Source organism: Plodia interpunctella, chromosome 8 (assembly GCF_027563975.2).
Source record: "Plodia interpunctella isolate USDA-ARS_2022_Savannah chromosome 8, ilPloInte3.2, whole genome shotgun sequence".
In the NCBI taxonomy this organism is placed as follows: Eukaryota; Metazoa; Arthropoda; class Insecta; order Lepidoptera; family Pyralidae; genus Plodia; species Plodia interpunctella.
In genome coordinates, this window is record NC_071301.1 from 1431575 (window position 1) to 1450330 (window position 18756).

An 18756-nucleotide genomic window follows, 5' to 3' on the forward strand; every position below is an offset into this window, starting at 1 on the left:
TAGAGAAGGTAATAGTGAATATTTATATGGGAAACAATGTTTTTTTTTCTACCGTATTTTTAAGGTACAGGAGTTAACTTTTCCAATATTTTTTCTCAGCTAAAATAAAAATAGTAGAAAATCTTGGTAGATTTTAGAAAAATGATGCAGAAACATCTTTGACACATCGCCATATTTTTTAAATGTCAGTCAAATCATGTTTTGTTCCTGTCATTTTTCATTTCCTTTTTGATTAGTGGGCCGTCCTCCTATTATTTCTGATTCTAATTAAATATTAAAGTGTTATGATGGCTGAGGACACGACAGCCGATGCAACCAAAAGATTAAATGTTAAAAAACAGACATTGGACGACGCTTACGCGGCGCCGGCAAACTTCTTGGAGATTGATGTAGTGAACCCAGTTACCACTATGGGAGTCGGTAAAAAACGCTATACAGATTACGAGGTCCGCATGAGGGTGAGTGCCTTTATTTCGAGCGATATTTGAGGTGTATAATTGAATTAACATTGCGCTATCAGCGCATCACAAGGGTAGCTTTGTGGGCGTATCATTATCATGACGCGTCGTGAACTTCTAGCAAAATCTTGGTTTCAGACGAACCTACCAGTGTTCAAAGTAAAGGAATCCAGTGTGAGGCGGCGGTATAGTGACTTCGAATGGCTTCGGAACGAGCTAGAGAGAGACAGCAAGGTATGGACAATATGCATGCATCTATGATGCGTGAATTTCACTCATTATCACAATTACCCCGCTTTGATTAACGCTTATTCATTGAATTATTGTCATTTATTATGCCCATGACCTTATAGGATTCATGAAATACTGTTTGGTCATTACTTTTTAAATGATTCATAAATGGCTACTTTACAATACAAAGTGTGTATAATTCAAATAAGTATTGTGTGCCTTTGTCTGTGTTCTTTTGTTAAGCTATTTCAAAACATGTTTATTAAGGAATATATCTTTTGAATGTTCTAATTGGAAATATGGTGCAAACCTTTTGGACTGATACCTATTAAACATAAACATAAAATTGGAATCAACATGTACAACATTTTTTTATATGTAAATATGGTGGTGGTAGGTACTTAATTTATAATCAAGAAATGAATGACCCTACATTTTTATCTGTCTATCCATATTTAATTTATTATATTGGTATTTATAATATTCATACTAGTATTATAAATACCAAGGATTAATGTTAGAATGTTTGTTCCTAAATTACACAAAAACTACTGGACTGAATTACTATACTACTGAATTTAGAATTTTATATAGCATTGAATATTCCAATTGTTAAACTACCATTTTTCTTTTTATGACTCACTTCAGGGATTTTCACTATTACTTTTCCTTTATTTGGTTCAGAATGTTTGACCCCTTACTACATGCAGTACCAACCCAGGTACACTTATTCATTCATTCATTAAACAATATTTATTGTAGGCATTTAAGGGCTACCTATCAGCTTTGCCCAGGGCTTCACACTCATGAGAATTTTGGGATTAATAGTGTCCTATATGTAATTCCGGGTTATATTCTACCCATGTATCAAATATCATAACAATTTGTAGTAGATTTCAAGTGAAAGAGTAACAAACATCGATAGATACATCCTCACAAACTTCCACATTTATAATATTAGTAGAAAACCGTTCCCGTCATTTCTCAAACTTTTATTCCATTCACTTGTTTTGTTGTGTGTCTGTAATAAAGCCTACAATCATCTTTTGACCTACTTTCCTGTTTCTGATTGAGCTGATTTGATATTGCATGCACATGTAAATTTGATTACAATTCTTTATAATCACTTCAATTTAGACTTACTTGATTTGTAATCATATAACGTAAACTGATAGATGGACAAAAAATATTGATCATATATGTATGGTTACAATTGGTTGGCGAATGAATGAATGAGGTATTAATTATAAATGCAAAAGTTTGTGTGGGTGTATGTATGTTTGTTATTCTTTCACGCAAAATCTACTGGACCGATTGATATGAAATTAGCTACATGGGTAGTATATAACCTGGTATAACACATAGGGTACTTTTTATCCCGAAATTCATATGGTAGCGAAGCCCCGGGGCGCAGCTAGTACTTTTATAAAATTTTTATTTTTCTTATTACAGATAGTAGTCCCACCCTTGCCTGGCAAAGCATTAAAAAGACAACTGCCGTTCCGTGGAGATGATGGTATATTTGAAGACGAATTCATAGAAGACCGTAGAAAAGGTATATATTTCACATCTTTTTATACATGTATAAAATATTAATATAATTCCATTATCCTGAATCTGGTTTTCCCCTTTGAAGCTGACTCATCCAATAAATTGATACGATCTGATTCATTTTAATACTTAGGTACTAGAAATTTTAAATTCGCGATATGTTAAATAATCGAGCATTTTAACCGTCGTCATTACCGTCCTTCAAAATAAAGAACCATTCTAAAAGTGTACGAACGTTTTACGTCTCTCTCTCTCTCTCTCTCTCTCTCTCCTCTCTCCCCCCCCCTCTCTCTCTCTCTCTCCCTCTCTCTCTATCTCTCTCTCTCCCTCCCTCTCTCTCACTCTTCTGAACATTATTCCGATTTCTCCACAGCCATTGAGTGTCGGAGCCCGGAGTCCGCTATTCTAATATTTCGTCATTTTACGACTATCATAACATAAACAGTTGATATTTATGTCCAACATTTAAATCTATAAATAAATGTAATAAAATTATAAGATCAGATCGCTGAACCACAATAACAACAGATTGTTTTTTCTTGTTTCGCCACTATTATTTATTTACGACGCTGACATTATCCGAATTCTTGGCAAACGAACATTGAACATCGAATGTCATTGATAAGGCTGTTTGTTCACGTTTAATCTAGATACTAGCTGCCGCTAACCGATTTTGTTGTCCCACAAACATAAAATTCCTTTTAATAATATAAATTCCCCACATACCTTTTAAATGTATTTTTAGTGAGATAAAAAATCAATGTGAACCTTTTAAAGAGTTTGTTGATCATCCATTGTTTATTTTTATCAGTGCTAATCAACATTTCGGCTTTGTCTTTTTATATGATAACTTGTATACCAAGATAAATAACAAATAATGTTAATATTGATGTTATTTTACAATGGCTGGGGATATGTAATTGTTTACACATCGTTTCCAGGACTAGAAGTGTTTATCAACAAGATAGCAGGTCACCCACTGGCTCAGAACGAACGGTGCCTTCACATGTTCCTGCAGGACCAGACCATCGACAAGAACTACGTGCCCGGCAAGATACGGAACACATAATAGACAGAGACAAGCGCTCAGGGTTTTAAAACAGTTCTCTTCAGGGTCCGGTAGATGTATGTGATTGGTTCAGGTAATTATACAGTGTTATTTTTTTTTCTGTAACAGCACCGTTTAACGAAATATAGACAGTTATTGTTGAATTAAATATTTATTATTATCATGTAAAGAAAAATGTGACGTTCCACTAGAAAAGGTGTCTTATAAAGGGCAGTTGCCTTACACGTCATAAGCGATTATGCGCTTCCCCTCTTAGTATTAAACAAAGTCATTTTCCGCGTCTTACTGTTTCTAAGCATTCTTCAAAGATTTTTGATGCAGTTTTTCACTATTATTTAGACGATTTATTCCCGAAGGTTAACAGACCTCGTGCGAAGCTGGGCCGGATTTGGTAGTCATACTTTTATGATAAAGAGATAAGCGTTTGTGAGTTTGTATGTTTGAGGCGAGTAGTCTCCGAAACCGACCCGATTTCAGCATTAGTAAGGTACATTATCCAAGATTGCTATTTTATCTCGAAATTCCTACGGGAGAGAAGCCCCAGGCAACATCTAGTATAGCATGAAAATGAAAAGGTGAAACGTCTTAAGTGAATACTACCCTATAAAATACCTTTTCTTGTGGAACCTAACGAATGGTTGGCTTTTAATCAAAATTTAGTAAAATTTGCATTATATTGATATTTTTTATTAGTGTGTGCTGTGAGTCGTGAATTGAAAAGTACCACAGTTCAAATATAATTGTAATCAAGCAGACAAATAATGTGTATAGTTTAAATAGAAATAACATGTATATTTCCCTACAGTTAGCTACACAAATTGATCTATTTGATCTATATATAAAAGTGTCCATCACAAGGTAAAATAAGAAAAGAGAACTGTTTTAAAAACCCCTAACAATATAACAATTGTGATTTGATTGCAGATTTTCACTGTAATTATCATTTCACATTACGGTAGTTAGCAGTTTCATTACATTAAATAAAATTATAATATTTAATACAATCCTGGCCCTACTCCGAAATGCGACGAAGCAATGTTCAAGCTAAAGAAAATAATACCGTGCGGGATTATTACATACAGTTTATACGTTCGGAGTGGGGACATAAACAAACATATTAAAAACATATTAATACAGATTATACTCGCGGCACAGCATTCCACAGATAAAAAACAAATATTTTTTAATAACTTTTAACACTATTTCATTAAAAAAATATAAACTTGATATAATCTGAAGCGTATTGAAATCTGTTTTATTCATAAATTAGAACAATATTCATAAAATTAAGATATGTGAATGTTATTGTTTAAAATTAAGCAATATTATGTACCTATTATTGGAATTGTTAAAATTGTTTGTATGTATTGGCTTCACAACGGATGTCATGATTATCAACCGACGACAAATTGTGGTATTTGAGTGTATGTTCATATTTTAATTAATATCAAACAAAGTTATCTGAATTTACTCTTATATATTGGTAAAGAACCTTATCCTAGGTCGTCGGCTGGTCATGATCAGAATAAAGATTTACTTTATTAGTGTTTGATTACATTTGTTTTAATCGTATACATTTACGTAATATATTAAGCCACGTATACACGGGCGAGCATTAAAATCTCATTATTTTATATGTGATTCATTTATAATTTCACTAATGAAATTTAATGTTTGTATTTATTGTGTATTGGAGATCTAGAATGTTCTAGATGTGTCGGTGCGAAGGATTTTGTATTATTCGAGTCCTTTGAAGAAGAGATGGGAAATGTCACAGAAATCTGAATTATATAATAAAATAGAAATGGCATCTGCTATATTTTATATGAAAATGAATGTGATTCTCACGCGCAATATTAAAAACCATATATTGTTATTGGTATATATACCCTTGATTATATTATTGCTTCATACTAAATCTATTGTAAAAAATTTATCGGTGGAAATCGAAATTCAAGTTCATTGATTTGAATAAGCGGAGGAACTTCGTTGTCAATGTGGCGGCAAAATATGCCCCTTATATATTTTTCAGATCTCTGTGGTAAAATATATTAGTTTTAACTAGTTCTAGCTAAGAGATTCCTTCATGTTAAACCGGAGAGTAACGAAAATGTACATAAAATGACCTGGCAAAATTGGTTAAGGCGGGAACTTCAACTTCTGATGTCATATCGTTCATTCGCGTTGATTGCAAGTCGCAGGTATGTTGACAATTTTTATTTCAATACACACAAAACTTGACAAAATAAAAAAAGAAAACTTTTGTCGTTGCCATTATGTGGAATTAAATTCCCGACGAGGTAGCAATGTTAGTGAAGTCGTTTGTCTTTCTTGATGTCGTTCTCTGATGTTTTGTTTATGGTTCATTCATATTCCACGTACAGTCAACAGCACATTAAGCTACCCTGCACGAACCTCTATGGCGCGGTAATAGCGGCGAGATTGCAATGAATTTGGGTAGGTTGTTGAGCTGTTGACTGTACACTCGCCTATGAAAATGTTGTCAATATTCGATGTGAGAATTCATAAAACGTGTTTTAACCCCTGAGAACTACATAACATGATTGTGTATAAGGTAAAAATGAATTGCGGTCTCGCCAAGATAAATATCTGTTGTCTGTGATTTACTAATATCGGCTAAACATTAAATTGAACTAAGACGTTCTATGTGTTTTCACCAGTCATAGCCCCGTCCAAATTCTGTTGGCACTAGAATTTAACTGGTGCTTTACGTGTTAACTATACTATGTACAGTACATGCGTCAGTCGAAATGAAAAGTTGTACTGAAAAATATTCACCGACAATTTTGAATTAATCTTATTTCTGTAATGAGCACCCCGTACACAACTGAAAAAAAAGATAAGCTTTCGCTTTTGTTTGGATGCATTCTGATTGGTCGATTTTTGATTGAGCAATACTTTACGGGATGTTTTTTAAGTCATTCAGCACTTGATTAGTTTTGTAAACAGTGCCGTTCTCAACGTTCGCTAGAAAGAGTGGGCGATAAAATAATTTTAAAATGATTGAGAACTATAAAATGCACTGAACTATGAAATGCAATGAAAGTAGCGTGTCAAGTAGCACGGTGAGACAATGTGGACATTCGTTATACACCACTAAATTAATTGTATTATGTCGGTCATAATAGGGTAAACAATAAATAAATTTGCTATCATGTGATTTAATGTTGTTTTATTTATTTACGTCAAATATTTAAATACATGTAAGTATGATGTTTTGGAACAATTTGATTAAATGACCACAGATTATATAATACTTCGTATTTATTCTCAGATGAATATAGACTAGTATTCTAAATTCTGTGAATTTATTCTTATTTCCAATGCTTGATATTTATTATAAACAATTACGAATTTATGTAATAAATAAACGAAAACAAAGCTAATCTATTGGTTCTTCAGAAACACGCTACGCATCCTCGCACATCTCTGGCGGAAACGCAGCCAAGCAGATGAGCAAGCAAGGCGTTGAGTAGTGACAGAAAATATAGGTAGATACTAATTGCTATTTCGACTCGGAAGCAACGTATTGACTGGGCGAAGTGTGGATTGGCATTTCACTTCTCAACATCGAATCGGTTCGAAGTGAGACGCAGCGAACCAATCACATTGTGACAACCACACTGCAATATGATTGGTTCGCTGCGTCTCACCTCGAACGATTCGATGGTGAGAAGTGAAATGGAAACCCACACAACCCTTACCTAAATGTGTATATATAAATAAATATATATAAATATATTAAGACAAATCACACAGATTTAGTGGTATATTTAGATATAGTGATTTAGATATCAGTGGTTCTTGGTTTTTTTTATTTTTATTGAAAGTTGTCTGTCTGTATGAGTCTTTGGGGGACTTTATTAGTGGGCCCACGAGTCAAAAATCATAAAAAAATATAGAAATAAGTACCAACCTTTGTACTTAGTTTCCTACTTGTAAGTTTTATTTACACTGCTTATCATGTGTACATAAATAAAACAATGTTTGAATGAGTAATGTATATTGCACAATCAGACCATGTTAGTCCGGGAGTCAGTGTTGCTGGCGATGACGCGGGACTGCGCGGCGGCCGGCAGCGACTCCTCCTGCCGCCACAGCTTCTGGCCGCGGATCTCGATCTCCGTGTGCCACGACTCTTGCGTTTTTCTGATACATTTCAAAGATTAGCTAGATCACTATTATATAATTAGAGTATATAATGTAGGAGGAAAGGTGGGAATAGCCACAGAATTCCTGCTGACTGGCGATTAAAATGAGGCCGCCCCAAAACAAGATGGTCGGACGATTCAGATGCGACGGATAAAAACTGGAAGAGTTACGCGACGGACAGGGACAGAAGTAGCGGGGAGGCCTTTGTCCAGCAGTTGGACACCACAGGCTTTTAAAATCATTATCATATCGAAGGGGATGGTTAAGCCCACATTGGACCACCAAGATGAAACAGATTATTTCTGATGAATTGGTTTGTTTGGTTGTTTGTTCCTGTGACATTTTCTTTGTCGTCTGTGATGAAAAATTAGGGCGGAGGGTGTAGAAATGTGATCAGATAAATATGATGTAATGACAGTTCAATCAAATATTTGAAAATATTGTCACTTTCCATCAACGCAACGTTGTACATAAAACTACAATTTAGCGCACCACAATGATTTTACTACTGGTGTCAGTTCGTAGTCAAGTCGCCTAAAGGCAGCTGACGTCACAACGCGGTAAAAATTGTACAATACCTGCAATTATCTATAAGTGCCCCGGTATTAGGAAAGATGCTGTGCAGCAACAGTAGACATGGCAACACTACGACGGAGAGGAACTGTAAGTAAACATATTTCATGTTTTGTTATATTTTAAGTGAGAGAAAGGGAAAACAATATTTACAAATAGCTTCAGTACTTACCACAGACCATTTAGTCTGTGGAATTATGAGTTTTTAAAATTAGAGGGCAGCACTTAAATAGGATACATTTAAGTGCTTCACTTAAATAGGATACATTTAAGTGCTTCAATTTTGGAGCCAAATTATATAATCTGTGTTTGAGTATTTTTTGGAATGCCACAAGCGTTTGTGTCTTCTACACCTGCGTTTTGGAAGTCGGCGGTAGACTTAGTTTAAGTATTTTTTTTGACGACAAGTAACACGTGATGTAGGTTGTAGGTATTATCGTCTTAAAATGCATAAATAATTTTGAATGTGTGTGTATTTTACCTACTATAATTTATTTTTCCAATGTAAAAATAAATTATGTAATAAATTTTACCTACTATAATTTATTTTTACATTGGAAAAATAAATTATAGTAGGTAAGTACTAATAAAAGTTATTAAGTACATTGTCAATATCCACGAGTCAAAATTTGTCCTGTCCTTACGACGTCTGTACTCGAGCTACAAATCGATTGGCGCATGATCATTTCCGTAGTGCGTCTGATAATAACGTCCGTGTGTTCAGATATACCTGTATTTGTTCAGCGGGCTGGTTGATGCTGCGGCGGCGGTCCATCATGCTGAGAGGAGTGTAGCCCATCTCCCGTTCGCGGTCACCCTAAAGCACAAACAGTCACATATAGGTACAGGTAGCGACAAAATAAACAGTCAGACACCAAAATTCACGTCTCCAGCTCCATTCATCTCTAGCCCTCTAGTCATGTCTATAAAACTTTACAACAAACTCCCAAACGCCGTTAAGGATATAGGAGACACTAAATTGTTCCTGCAACATCTTAAAGAAATATTGACTAATCAATGCTACTACACAATCAATGAGTATTTAGAAGACAAATTTACACCGTAAAGGCAAAAAAAAATTTTATACTTACAAAATTTGACATTTATTAACTTATTATTAATTAACTAACTTATTATGACACATATATCGAAATAAATATAATAATATACCTAAACATAAACACACATAAAATATAATAAACACGCGACAACATCTAAAATAAATAATAAATAACATAAACTTGACGAAAATATATAGCCCTTCTTCCATTGCAGCGCCCGCCAGGGTCCTTCATTGTTATTATTTATTGTAAACAAAGACCTGTATGACATTAAGGAAGAAATAAATTATTTCATTTGATTTAGGTACTCCTTATTCACAATTGTTCCAATGCTAATCTAATATTGCGAAAGTAAGTTTGTTTGCTTGTTACCTACCTCTTGACGCTCTTGCGGGTAATCTCCGAAACTACCGAACCGATTTCAAATATTCCTTCACCATTAGAAAGGTACATTGTCCAAGATTGATATAGGCTATTCATTTTATCTCAAAATTCCCACGCGAGCGAAGCCCCGTGCAACATCTAGTATACGAATAAAATAAATATGCTAACTAAGTAATATTATAATTACGAAAGTAATTTTGATTGTTACCTCTTCATGCTCTATCTACTTAACCAATCTTCTTGAAATTTTGCGCGGTTGTATTTGTATCGCGGGCAAAATAAATACTTTATAGATATATGACCTGATTATAGAATTCTTCGTAAACAGACTCTGCTATCTTTTTCGAAATGCCGAATGGTTTGCAGCACCCGGAGAGATCACTGGTCGTCATTAATAAACCCTGAAAATATACATGATCATACAATTATTATCATACCTATAGATAAAATCTTAAAATTGTATGTATCTCTTCCTAAATTCGGCTAAAAAGAAACTTTTGTTGCTGTACGAGCGACGTGTGGTGCTGGACAATAATGAATGAATGAATTTATTTATTTTCAAGTAACAAAGACTCATAATTTGTTAGTAAAACTTATAAAAACTAGGTTAGTAAAATTCGAATTTAACAATATTGAGATATAAATAAAATAATTGAAATATAAATAAAATAATAAATAATTAATTAATAATAAAATTTACATTAAATAATTGAATAAAAAATTAGAAATTACAATGGCCATTCCTGCACCATTCCCCCCGAGATGGCACAAGCATGTTGAACATATACGCAGTCCAGTAATATATAATAGGCTCCATTATTTGACCAAACCCTGTCCAAGGCGACAAGCTGTGTCCTCCATATTTCATCGAATATTCATACAGCCCCATTTTTAAATTATATCAAGTTTCCCGACACCCAGTAAGAGACATACCTTGAGCATCCTCCGATGAGCGTTGTCGGTCCACTCGAAGCAGCGGTCGGCGACGAGCGGCGCGACCTGCGCGCGCACCTGGAAGTACATCGCCAGGTCCGTGCTGAGGATGTCGTACTTGATCTCCTCCATGATGCGCTCGCGGTCCAGCAGCGACAGCTTGCCCAAGATGTTCTTGTCCTGGACGACCAGTTCGAGAACAAGTGACACGAGAATAACGGTTGAAATGTAGAAATACCGGCACGATCCAGTTCAGAGTCCGTATCTATAGGAGGTTATAATTACTCAATAATTAAATGTAAAATGTATGTGCATCGTAAGATTACTGTGTTGTAACTCAAGAAAACTGACGTGAAGTGACTTCATGTGATTTTTTATATATAAAAGATCTGAACCTTGTATTGTTTCTATAACGAATGTATTTGCAGAGATATCGACAGCAGAACAAACACATGAAAGTAATTATGTTTCTACATCATATATAAATCTTACCATTCATCATTTATCGACCTCGGTGGCGCAGTGGTAAAGTGCTTGCCTCTGAACCGAGAGGTCCCGGGTTCGATCACCGGTCGGGTCATGATGGAAAATGATCTTTTTCTGATTGGCCCGGGTCTTCGATGTTTATCTATATATGTATTTGTTATAAAATATAGTATCGTTGAGTTGGTATCCCATAACACAAGTCTCGAACTTACTTTGGAGCTAGCTCAATCTGTGTGATTTGTCCTGATATATTTATTTATTTATTTATCTTGTTTGCAGATGCAGAGCGTCAGAAAATTACCTTATACTAAGCAAGCAAACAAGCATGTGGCCCACCTGATGGAAAGGGGTCACCGCAGCTTACGAGTATACTGTGTTAGAGCGCGTTGAGGGGAAACTTCAGAACATCGCTTTACCTCAATAATCTTCTTCGCGAGGAAGTAATGATGGTGCTCCAGCATGGAAGACTTGTACATCTTGGCGAGCGGGTGATTGCAGAGCGTCAGGAAGTTGTTGTTGAACCCTGGGTGGTCCAGGTCGTGGCATAGACCCGCCAGCATCAGCGCTACCGTCTGTAAGATGAGTCCCTCATGAGTTTCGGTATTTTTTTTCAGCAATGGTCGTTCGGAAATGCCAGTAGTTTGTAGGTTTTTGAGGAATTACTACTTATATAACATAAAATTTAACGTGACAAAGTACCGGTGAAGGTCTAATCTATATATATATGTTTTGCACATTTAGTTGAAAACTGGTGGTTTAGTCGAAAACGTGTTTACGTTTAGTTGAAAAGTGTGTCTCTTTAGAGAACAGAGATGGAATACAGTGTTCAAAATACATATTCGAATCGAAGAAATTAGCATTCTTACAAGCAAAACGAATACCTCAACGAAATCGAAGTAGCCAACATTGTTGACCAGGATGAGGTACATCGTGTGAGTGAAGCAGAAAGCATGCTCAGCGTTGTGGTAGGGGTTCGGGCGGTAACACCTCAGTATGGTGAGGGCGAACTCGGCCAGCTGTCGCCTCTCGAAGTTCCTGTCGGCGAAGGTCTCCATGTACATGTAACAGATGAGCCCTGGCATCTCCTCGGGGTTGCCTTCGCTGATGTGGTAGTCGTAACTGGAATAAAAGGAAATCAAATCAGTTGATATAATCTGACGATATTTTAACATTTTATTTTTATGATTTTATTTGAGTATGTAGTTAGGTGTCTTGAAAAATAAATTGGAAGTTGTAAAAAAAATTTACCTGACAATGTTAAAAAAAAAACGGCGCTCTTGACCGTTTTTTTCGACAGTCGGAATTGCATAAAGTACCTATCTACCGAAAAATTAGCTTTCTTTTTGTTGCTTACTTACATAATTACATTGATTTTAGGATATTTTTTTTGCCAAATTTCAGCATTATAGGTCAACGAGAAGTGAAATCTCCCAACAAGCGAAAAATTTCATACTTACCGCGACGAATTTAAAGTTTAATTGAAAAACACTATATTACCCGAGACATTTCAACTTGATACCTCTAAAGAGTTCTAGGGAAAAAGGTCTTGACAAGTGGGAGAAACAGACAGACGGACCACAACAAACTATACCGAAGTAAGCTTGGCTGGCTTCAACATCTGATGAGTCTCACCTGCCGAAGTTAGCTGGCGGTAGCACAATACCGTTGGTCTCCATAAGCTCTTCGATGTCGTGACGACACGGCTTCAGGTGGAGGCTGACCAGCTCAGAGTAAGTCTTATTCTGGTTCTCCTACACGGATAGAATTAGATAGATGGATAAATAATTTATTCGTACTAATGTTTCACATCAACATACAATAACAATCTTAAGAAAATTTTAAAGATTACAAATGTAACATGCAGTAAGTGTGCAGTACAGGCGCACGAACAGGCTACAGCTCAGCTCAATGTTGCCCGGGGAGAGCAACCGCTGATTTTCAGCTGTCACCTCAGCGAGGACGCAAGCAAACATAATTCAATGATCAAATAGTGTAAATAGAAATTAATAATTAAAATTTAAAGGTGCTAATATTTGTAAATAATACAAATGCAACAATTTAAATGATATAAAATATAAATCATGAATAACATACAAAATTATATAATTCAAATGCAATAATATTTAATGGAAATATAAATTAGTAGGTTACTTAACTAGGTGTTAAATTCTATCATATGCTTAATTCATAAGTTTTATTAAAAACGCGATTTATTATTTTTTTATTCTGTTCTGTTCTGATTAAAATGTATTGGGAATGCGTTTTGACGCCGCAGGACATCACGCACAAACGGAGCTTGCCTATCAATTGACTGGTCGGAAAATTGCCAATTCTTGATAGGTAACATATCTGTCTCGAAGGACCATAGCGAAAACAAACTTCTCTATTTAGTTGGTGTCTATGAAATCAGCCTGCGCCTGAGTGATACCTTTTCATAGTATGATTGTTAACAAATTATGTGTAAGTATAACATTTTTGATTAGGTGAAGGTAGTTTAATTTTTTTAGCAAGACGCAGTACATCACGGTTTCGTTGCTGCATATATTATATATACTTCCAGTTTTGACACTACGTGCGTCGAAATTTCAATTTCTGCGCTGTTTTGCATTGTCTGACGATGGACGTCAAAATGACGGCGCACGACTCAGCATTGGGGCATAGGCTCTAAACCGGGACCACGCAGAGATGATAGAGAAGGATAGAAATAATGCTAACATGGAATATCTTATTCTGCTGCATATTGTGGAAGTGTACGATCAGAGAGCAGTAGTTGATGAAGACCTTGAAGATCTCCTCATCCTCCGCATTGAACGGGACCGCGTCTGTCTTGTTGGTTATCTGCACGACACCTGGCCAAACAAGATTTATGAAATTTACTAGCTGCACCCCTGGGGTTCGTTCCCGTAGGAATTTCGGGATTAAAAGTACCCTATGTGTTATTCCAAGTTATTTTCTACCCGTATACCAAATTTCATAACAAACGGTCCAATAGATAATGCGTGAAGAGGTAACAAACAAACATACTTTCGAATTTATAATATTCGTTGGGATAATCAAATCATTTATTCAGAAATGAGGCCTTCACAGGCACTTCACATCATATTCCAAAGTTAAATGATATTTACCAAAGCTACAAACTACTAGCATTTCGAATCACTGCATATAGTATAACACAATCGCATATGTTATGAGACTGGTCAAGAGCTAGCCAGATTGTCTTTGCACCGGCCCACTTGAGTGAGTGCGCAGTTACTAACCAATAACACCGTTTTTGTCGACGATGGGCGCAGCAAGGCAGGCGCGCACCACGGTGCCGGACGCCGGGTCGATCTCCTTCGAGAACCGCGGGTCCTTGTACGCGTCGCGCACGTTGAGGAAGTCGCCGCTGCGGGCCGCCAGCCCGGCTGGGGTCTGCTCCAGGGTTAGGCTAGAAGATTGGGAGTACTTACTGTCTATTGAGTAGATAAATGAGGATGCTGTGTCATCTTGGCTGGCAACATATTGGTCTACTTTCAACTGTAGACTGAGCATCTTTTCTCCATTAAGTTTTGCTGGAATGGAGGGGCTATAGCTAGCCTTACGCCTCGATCAAAACCAAAGTAAAATGCATTTTCAAGTGAGAACGGGTAATAAAACTAGATCTGCTGGGTAGTGAAGATTACTAGCTAGAACGAGTCGACCAAGCGAGTGAATGGGTAGCAATTGTCAGGCCGCGTTGTTCAGTTTTCTGCTGCAAAAAGGTATCATAACATCAAACTTACAAAAAGATAGTGTGATATTTCACATTTGAGTGAATTTGCATCATATTATTTATACTTTACAACATTTAAACACACATTTCACATATTTTTGACGATACGATTACGTTCTCAAAACTTTTACTAACCCCAATGTGGAAATATACATACTTGACTTTGATCTTCTTCTTCGGCATGGAAGACTTCTCCGAAGCCCAACCGTCGTCCCACATGTCTGCTATCATGCAATCACCCAGTTGTTCCTTATCGATGATGAAGAAGCTACTCCTCATGGCGCTCATGAAGGATTTGACTACGGCCTGTTGTGTTTCGCTGTCGTTAGTTTTTAGTGTGTCCAAAAGCCATCTTTATCTCTAAGTAAGATAAAGTCATCTTACCGACATGAAATCGTCATTTCAATTATTTAAAATTATTTTTCAAAAGTGTCATTAACCAGTTACATCTTCCCGGTTAATTAGTTAGCCGTTAAGCATCGGAGCCTAGAGTCTGATTTCTTACTTTTTCTTGTCCACTTCTTCTTTATACTTGCAAGGAAGCAAACAAACAGGCATGCAGCCTATACGGTAAGGGGTCACCGCAGCGATTTTGACGTCAATAAGTGATGTATATCATCCTAAATTGAATAAAGAATTATGAATTTGAATTTGATGTACGGCTGCAACACCAGGGGCGTCGAACCCACCTTTCCTTCTTCTTTTGCTTCAGTAGGTACCCTATATACACTGCTTTCAAACCGGATCACGACAATGCACTGTTTTTAACGTTTCATCCATTGCAATACTAACCAGCATATCCGTGAGCATGGTGTCAATAGACGCCTTGTCGCAGAAGTAGTTCTGCAGCAGCGTCCTGAGCTCGGAGTTGAGATGGGAGGTCTTCTGCAGCGTAACCCTGGCCTGCGCCTGATGCACCGCCGCCCCCGCCCAGCACGCCACGCTCATCACCGTGTACAACACTTCCTTGGAACGGAGATTCTTATCAGTTTTTGTATCTAATATTATTTCCAACGTTTTAGGCATACTTACCTACGCTAGTTTTACATATTATTTCGATGCATTCGTTTTCAAACTGTGCTAAATGTCCGGAAAAATGCGCGTTTTAGACGATTCTAGAAGATTTAGACTCGATTATCACTACTGGACAGCACACAGACGTCCACTAAATGCAAACGCATAGCACGTACATATAGGATACGCGCAGCGCAGCAGTCAAACTTGTAAGTAAATACATCTTCTCAAAACGCAACTACTACCGTAAAGCTACAATCACATTTCTTGCTGAAGGGCGTGTTTCACCAACGGCGCGTGAGAAGTATAGTGATTCCTAGTCTACTCTACACTGACAACCGTATAGGGCACGTGGACAAGAAGACAAACTATTGTTTTGAAGAAGACTACTTTGTTAGTTTATGATGTGCGATACCTCATTATAAGGCTCAGCATACGTCCTATACAGTTCGAGAACAGCGTAGCACTCCCCATCAGGTTTGACCACGGGCAGGCACAGGGCGGTCTTGGCGTCGATCCAGCGGAGGCCCTCGGCGAAGCGTCGGTCACGCTGCACGTCCTCTATGAGCAAGTTCTCTTTGGTGGCAGCCGCGTGAGCCGCCGCCACTTTACCTTCCCCTGGAGGTTGCCAATTCAAAGATTTATTCAGAAATCAGACCTTCCCTAAAGAATAGGTTTTATAGCATATATTTAAATGTGCCCACAATATACATTTTACTAACACAAAAACTATTACTCTCTTGTAGTTTGCTTGCATAATAATAGTTGAAGGCTCAGTGTTACGCTAATGAAACGCACTTTTGCACAGGCACTTTTTCACGTAGTATATTCTGAATAAAAATAATCATACCAGAAGGGCTTACGAGTACCTTTATTGTTTTTATGAATGAATCGCTGGCAACAGGTCTGGAGGAGTCGAAAATGTATACAAACTCAGATGTCAGAAGTGGGATCCAAACTTGGGATCTCTCAGTTCACAGACCGGCGTTTAAACCTCTCGACCGTAGCCGCTTCTGAGAAAACTAACCTATTGGTATATTAACTTCATGCCGGCCTGGCGTCTTCGTGTTATGCGGCATCATAACTATCTCGTTTTTTACCAGGTCCACAGTATACACGAATACACCTGAAATAACATATCTTCGCCACGATTCAACGGTACGGATGTCAATTGAAGTCAATGGACGCGGCGCAACAACGTGGCCGATGTTATTGATAGTTCAAATTTGCCGGGTGACTATCGCAGGATTCTACCATAGACTCATGTATTTTCAATGAAAAGTTACTTTTTTCTTTGTATTTAAAAACTGAACCTCTACTGATTTTACAACCTTTCTGCAACTAGTATCAGGACCTTGTAGCCATACTCATATCCATAACACTAAAGAACAAAATGTCATAAGCTGCTTTTATTTAAAGCATATTTTGTATCCCACTGCTGGGCAAGAACTGCTTTCAATAACAAAAAAAAATTGATTGAATGTGTATGAGTGAGCTTCAAAGTCCGATTTGGCTTCGACGGCGATAAACGAATTCATACAGTGATTTTACCTGAACTATTAGTAACAGTCTTGAGAACCATAGCAGTTTCATAGAACAACGAATTCAAATCAACAGTGTCTTCCAGAAAAACATTAAACCTATTTATATCCAGGTACCTTCCTTCTTTATCCTCAGAAGGTCGGAGACCTTTCCTTTCAATTTGGGCATAAGGGGCTATCACTCGTCTAGTAACTCTGTCTAACTTCTCTGACGGTACCAGAAAGTGAGACTGGACTTTGGATATCCCCTGGGAGTACCTCTGATCGAGACCAGTCTGGTTTATTGTGTCCTGTCTACTCTTAACAGACCTCACATTCTTTGGCTCCAGCATTTTTATTTATTTACAAATTGTACACACAAATGACACATTAAATGTAAACAAAAATGACAACTGGCAATTCTTTATTCAAATTTTTTTTTTTAATTTGATTGTGTATTCAGCCTTGTCGTACAAAAAGGTCTATCCATGCATTAAAAATCATAAAATCGACAATTGCATAATAAAAATTCAGTTTGCTTTTGTATATTCACAGCACTTATAGAAAGTAACTTAAGTTGTGATTGTAAGTAACCTACGCAATAACGTTATATACTTATTTGAAAAATAAATGAATATTTATCACTATATTATTTGCTTGTGAAAATATGTGCTTATCAATACTTGACGTCAATAACTTTATACGTAGTAAAAACACCATCTTTAAAACATTTTTTTAAAGATTGAATGCATGTAATACTTTACTAAATAGTATTGAGTGTGGTGGCATAAAATTTCGTTCATTTTGATTTGTAAGCATATTTTGAAGACCACACAATAAGCGTAATTCATTATTATTACCAATACACAACATATTCACAATACACTTAATCCACCTATCAAAAAAATACTATGTAATCATGAAACAATTAAGATAATTACTATACAATATCATACACCATATTACTGTTAAAAATCATTTTTACTTGTATCTAAAATTGTGACAAATTTGTAATTTGGCAGAAAACTCACAAAAAAATTATAAACTTCAAGCCATGATGACAAATATAATAATAAATAAAACTGTACGTGGGCTATGTCTGTCTGTACATAGGAGATATTAAAGAGAAATAATTATGTGAGTCTCCATGGGAGTAATAGAAGTCAAAACTATTTTTTCTGGAATTTTTGTCTGTCTGTAAGTTTGTTCACATATATTACACAAAAACTACTGGATGGAATTTGATGTAGTTTTCACAGTTGTATAGGGGATAGTCTAACTTAAAATCTGGTATGGGTTTCATCACGATACATTACTTAGAACCCGAGATATTTACAATAATAAATTATTAGCAGATGCACGAAAAATGCAGGGTGAAGACAACAAATTCTTTTCTTTTCAATTTTGGTGATTTTGTAAAAACATATCATGGTTTGATATTTTTTTATCAATCACTATATCATCACTTATATTAACCATACCATAGCACCCAAAGTTAAATCTATAAAAGTTGCTGCCAAAGTTATAAAAATTATGGCCATGTAATGGGTTT

The 18756-nt window shown here is 36.3% G+C and overlaps 2 protein-coding genes across 2 annotated transcripts; one reads left to right on the plus strand and one right to left on the minus strand.

The window, feature by feature from the left end:
- Window positions 1-168: 168 nt before the first annotated feature.
- On the plus strand, window positions 169-6490 carry Snx3 (Sorting nexin 3). The gene is made up of 4 exons (XM_053748714.1): window positions 169-458; window positions 597-692; window positions 2142-2244; window positions 3182-6490. The coding sequence occupies exons 1-4, from the start codon at window positions 285-287 to the stop codon at window positions 3307-3309; spliced, it is 501 nt and encodes a 166-aa protein (XP_053604689.1). The 5' UTR covers window positions 169-284; the 3' UTR covers window positions 3310-6490.
- An 811-nt stretch (window positions 6491-7301) lies between these two features.
- On the minus strand, window positions 7302-18740 carry LOC128671965 (cAMP and cAMP-inhibited cGMP 3',5'-cyclic phosphodiesterase 10A-like). The gene is made up of 15 exons (XM_053748822.2): window positions 17236-18740; window positions 16712-16810; window positions 16100-16302; window positions 15463-15636; window positions 14828-14976; window positions 14177-14346; window positions 13635-13768; window positions 12552-12670; window positions 11801-12038; window positions 11336-11491; window positions 10434-10613; window positions 9803-9901; window positions 8786-8872; window positions 8061-8143; window positions 7302-7479 (listed from the first exon to the last, which is right to left on the minus strand). Exons 1-15 carry the CDS (start codon window positions 17555-17557, stop codon window positions 7344-7346), a joined length of 2349 nt encoding a protein of 782 aa, XP_053604797.1. The 5' UTR covers window positions 17558-18740; the 3' UTR covers window positions 7302-7343.
- Between the last annotated feature and the right edge of the window lie 16 nt (window positions 18741-18756).

What these genes read in the sequence shown, in the direction of transcription:
- Snx3 (XM_053748714.1), top strand. Translation starts at nt 285, where the DNA reads ATGATGGCTGAGGACACGACAGCCGATGCAACCAAAAGATTAAATGTT. An exon ending in AGCTAGAGAGAGACAGCAAG is followed by an intron (nt 693 to 2,141) that starts GTATGGACAATA and finishes TTCTTATTACAG; the next exon opens with ATAGTAGTCCCACCCTTGCC. An exon ending in CATAGAAGACCGTAGAAAAG is followed by an intron (nt 2,245 to 3,181) that starts GTATATATTTCA and finishes CATCGTTTCCAG; the next exon opens with GACTAGAAGTGTTTATCAAC.
- LOC128671965 (XM_053748822.2), bottom strand. Translation starts at nt 17,557, where the DNA reads ATGCTGGAGCCAAAGAATGTGAGGTCTGTTAAGAGTAGACAGGACACA. An exon ending in ATGCTGAGCCTTATAATGAG is followed by an intron (nt 15,637 to 16,099) that starts GTATCGCACATC and finishes CTCCGTTCCAAG; the next exon opens with GAAGTGTTGTACACGGTGAT. An exon ending in CCGCCAGCTAACTTCGGCAG is followed by an intron (nt 12,039 to 12,551) that starts GTGAGACTCATC and finishes CTTTTATTCCAG; the next exon opens with TTACGACTACCACATCAGCG.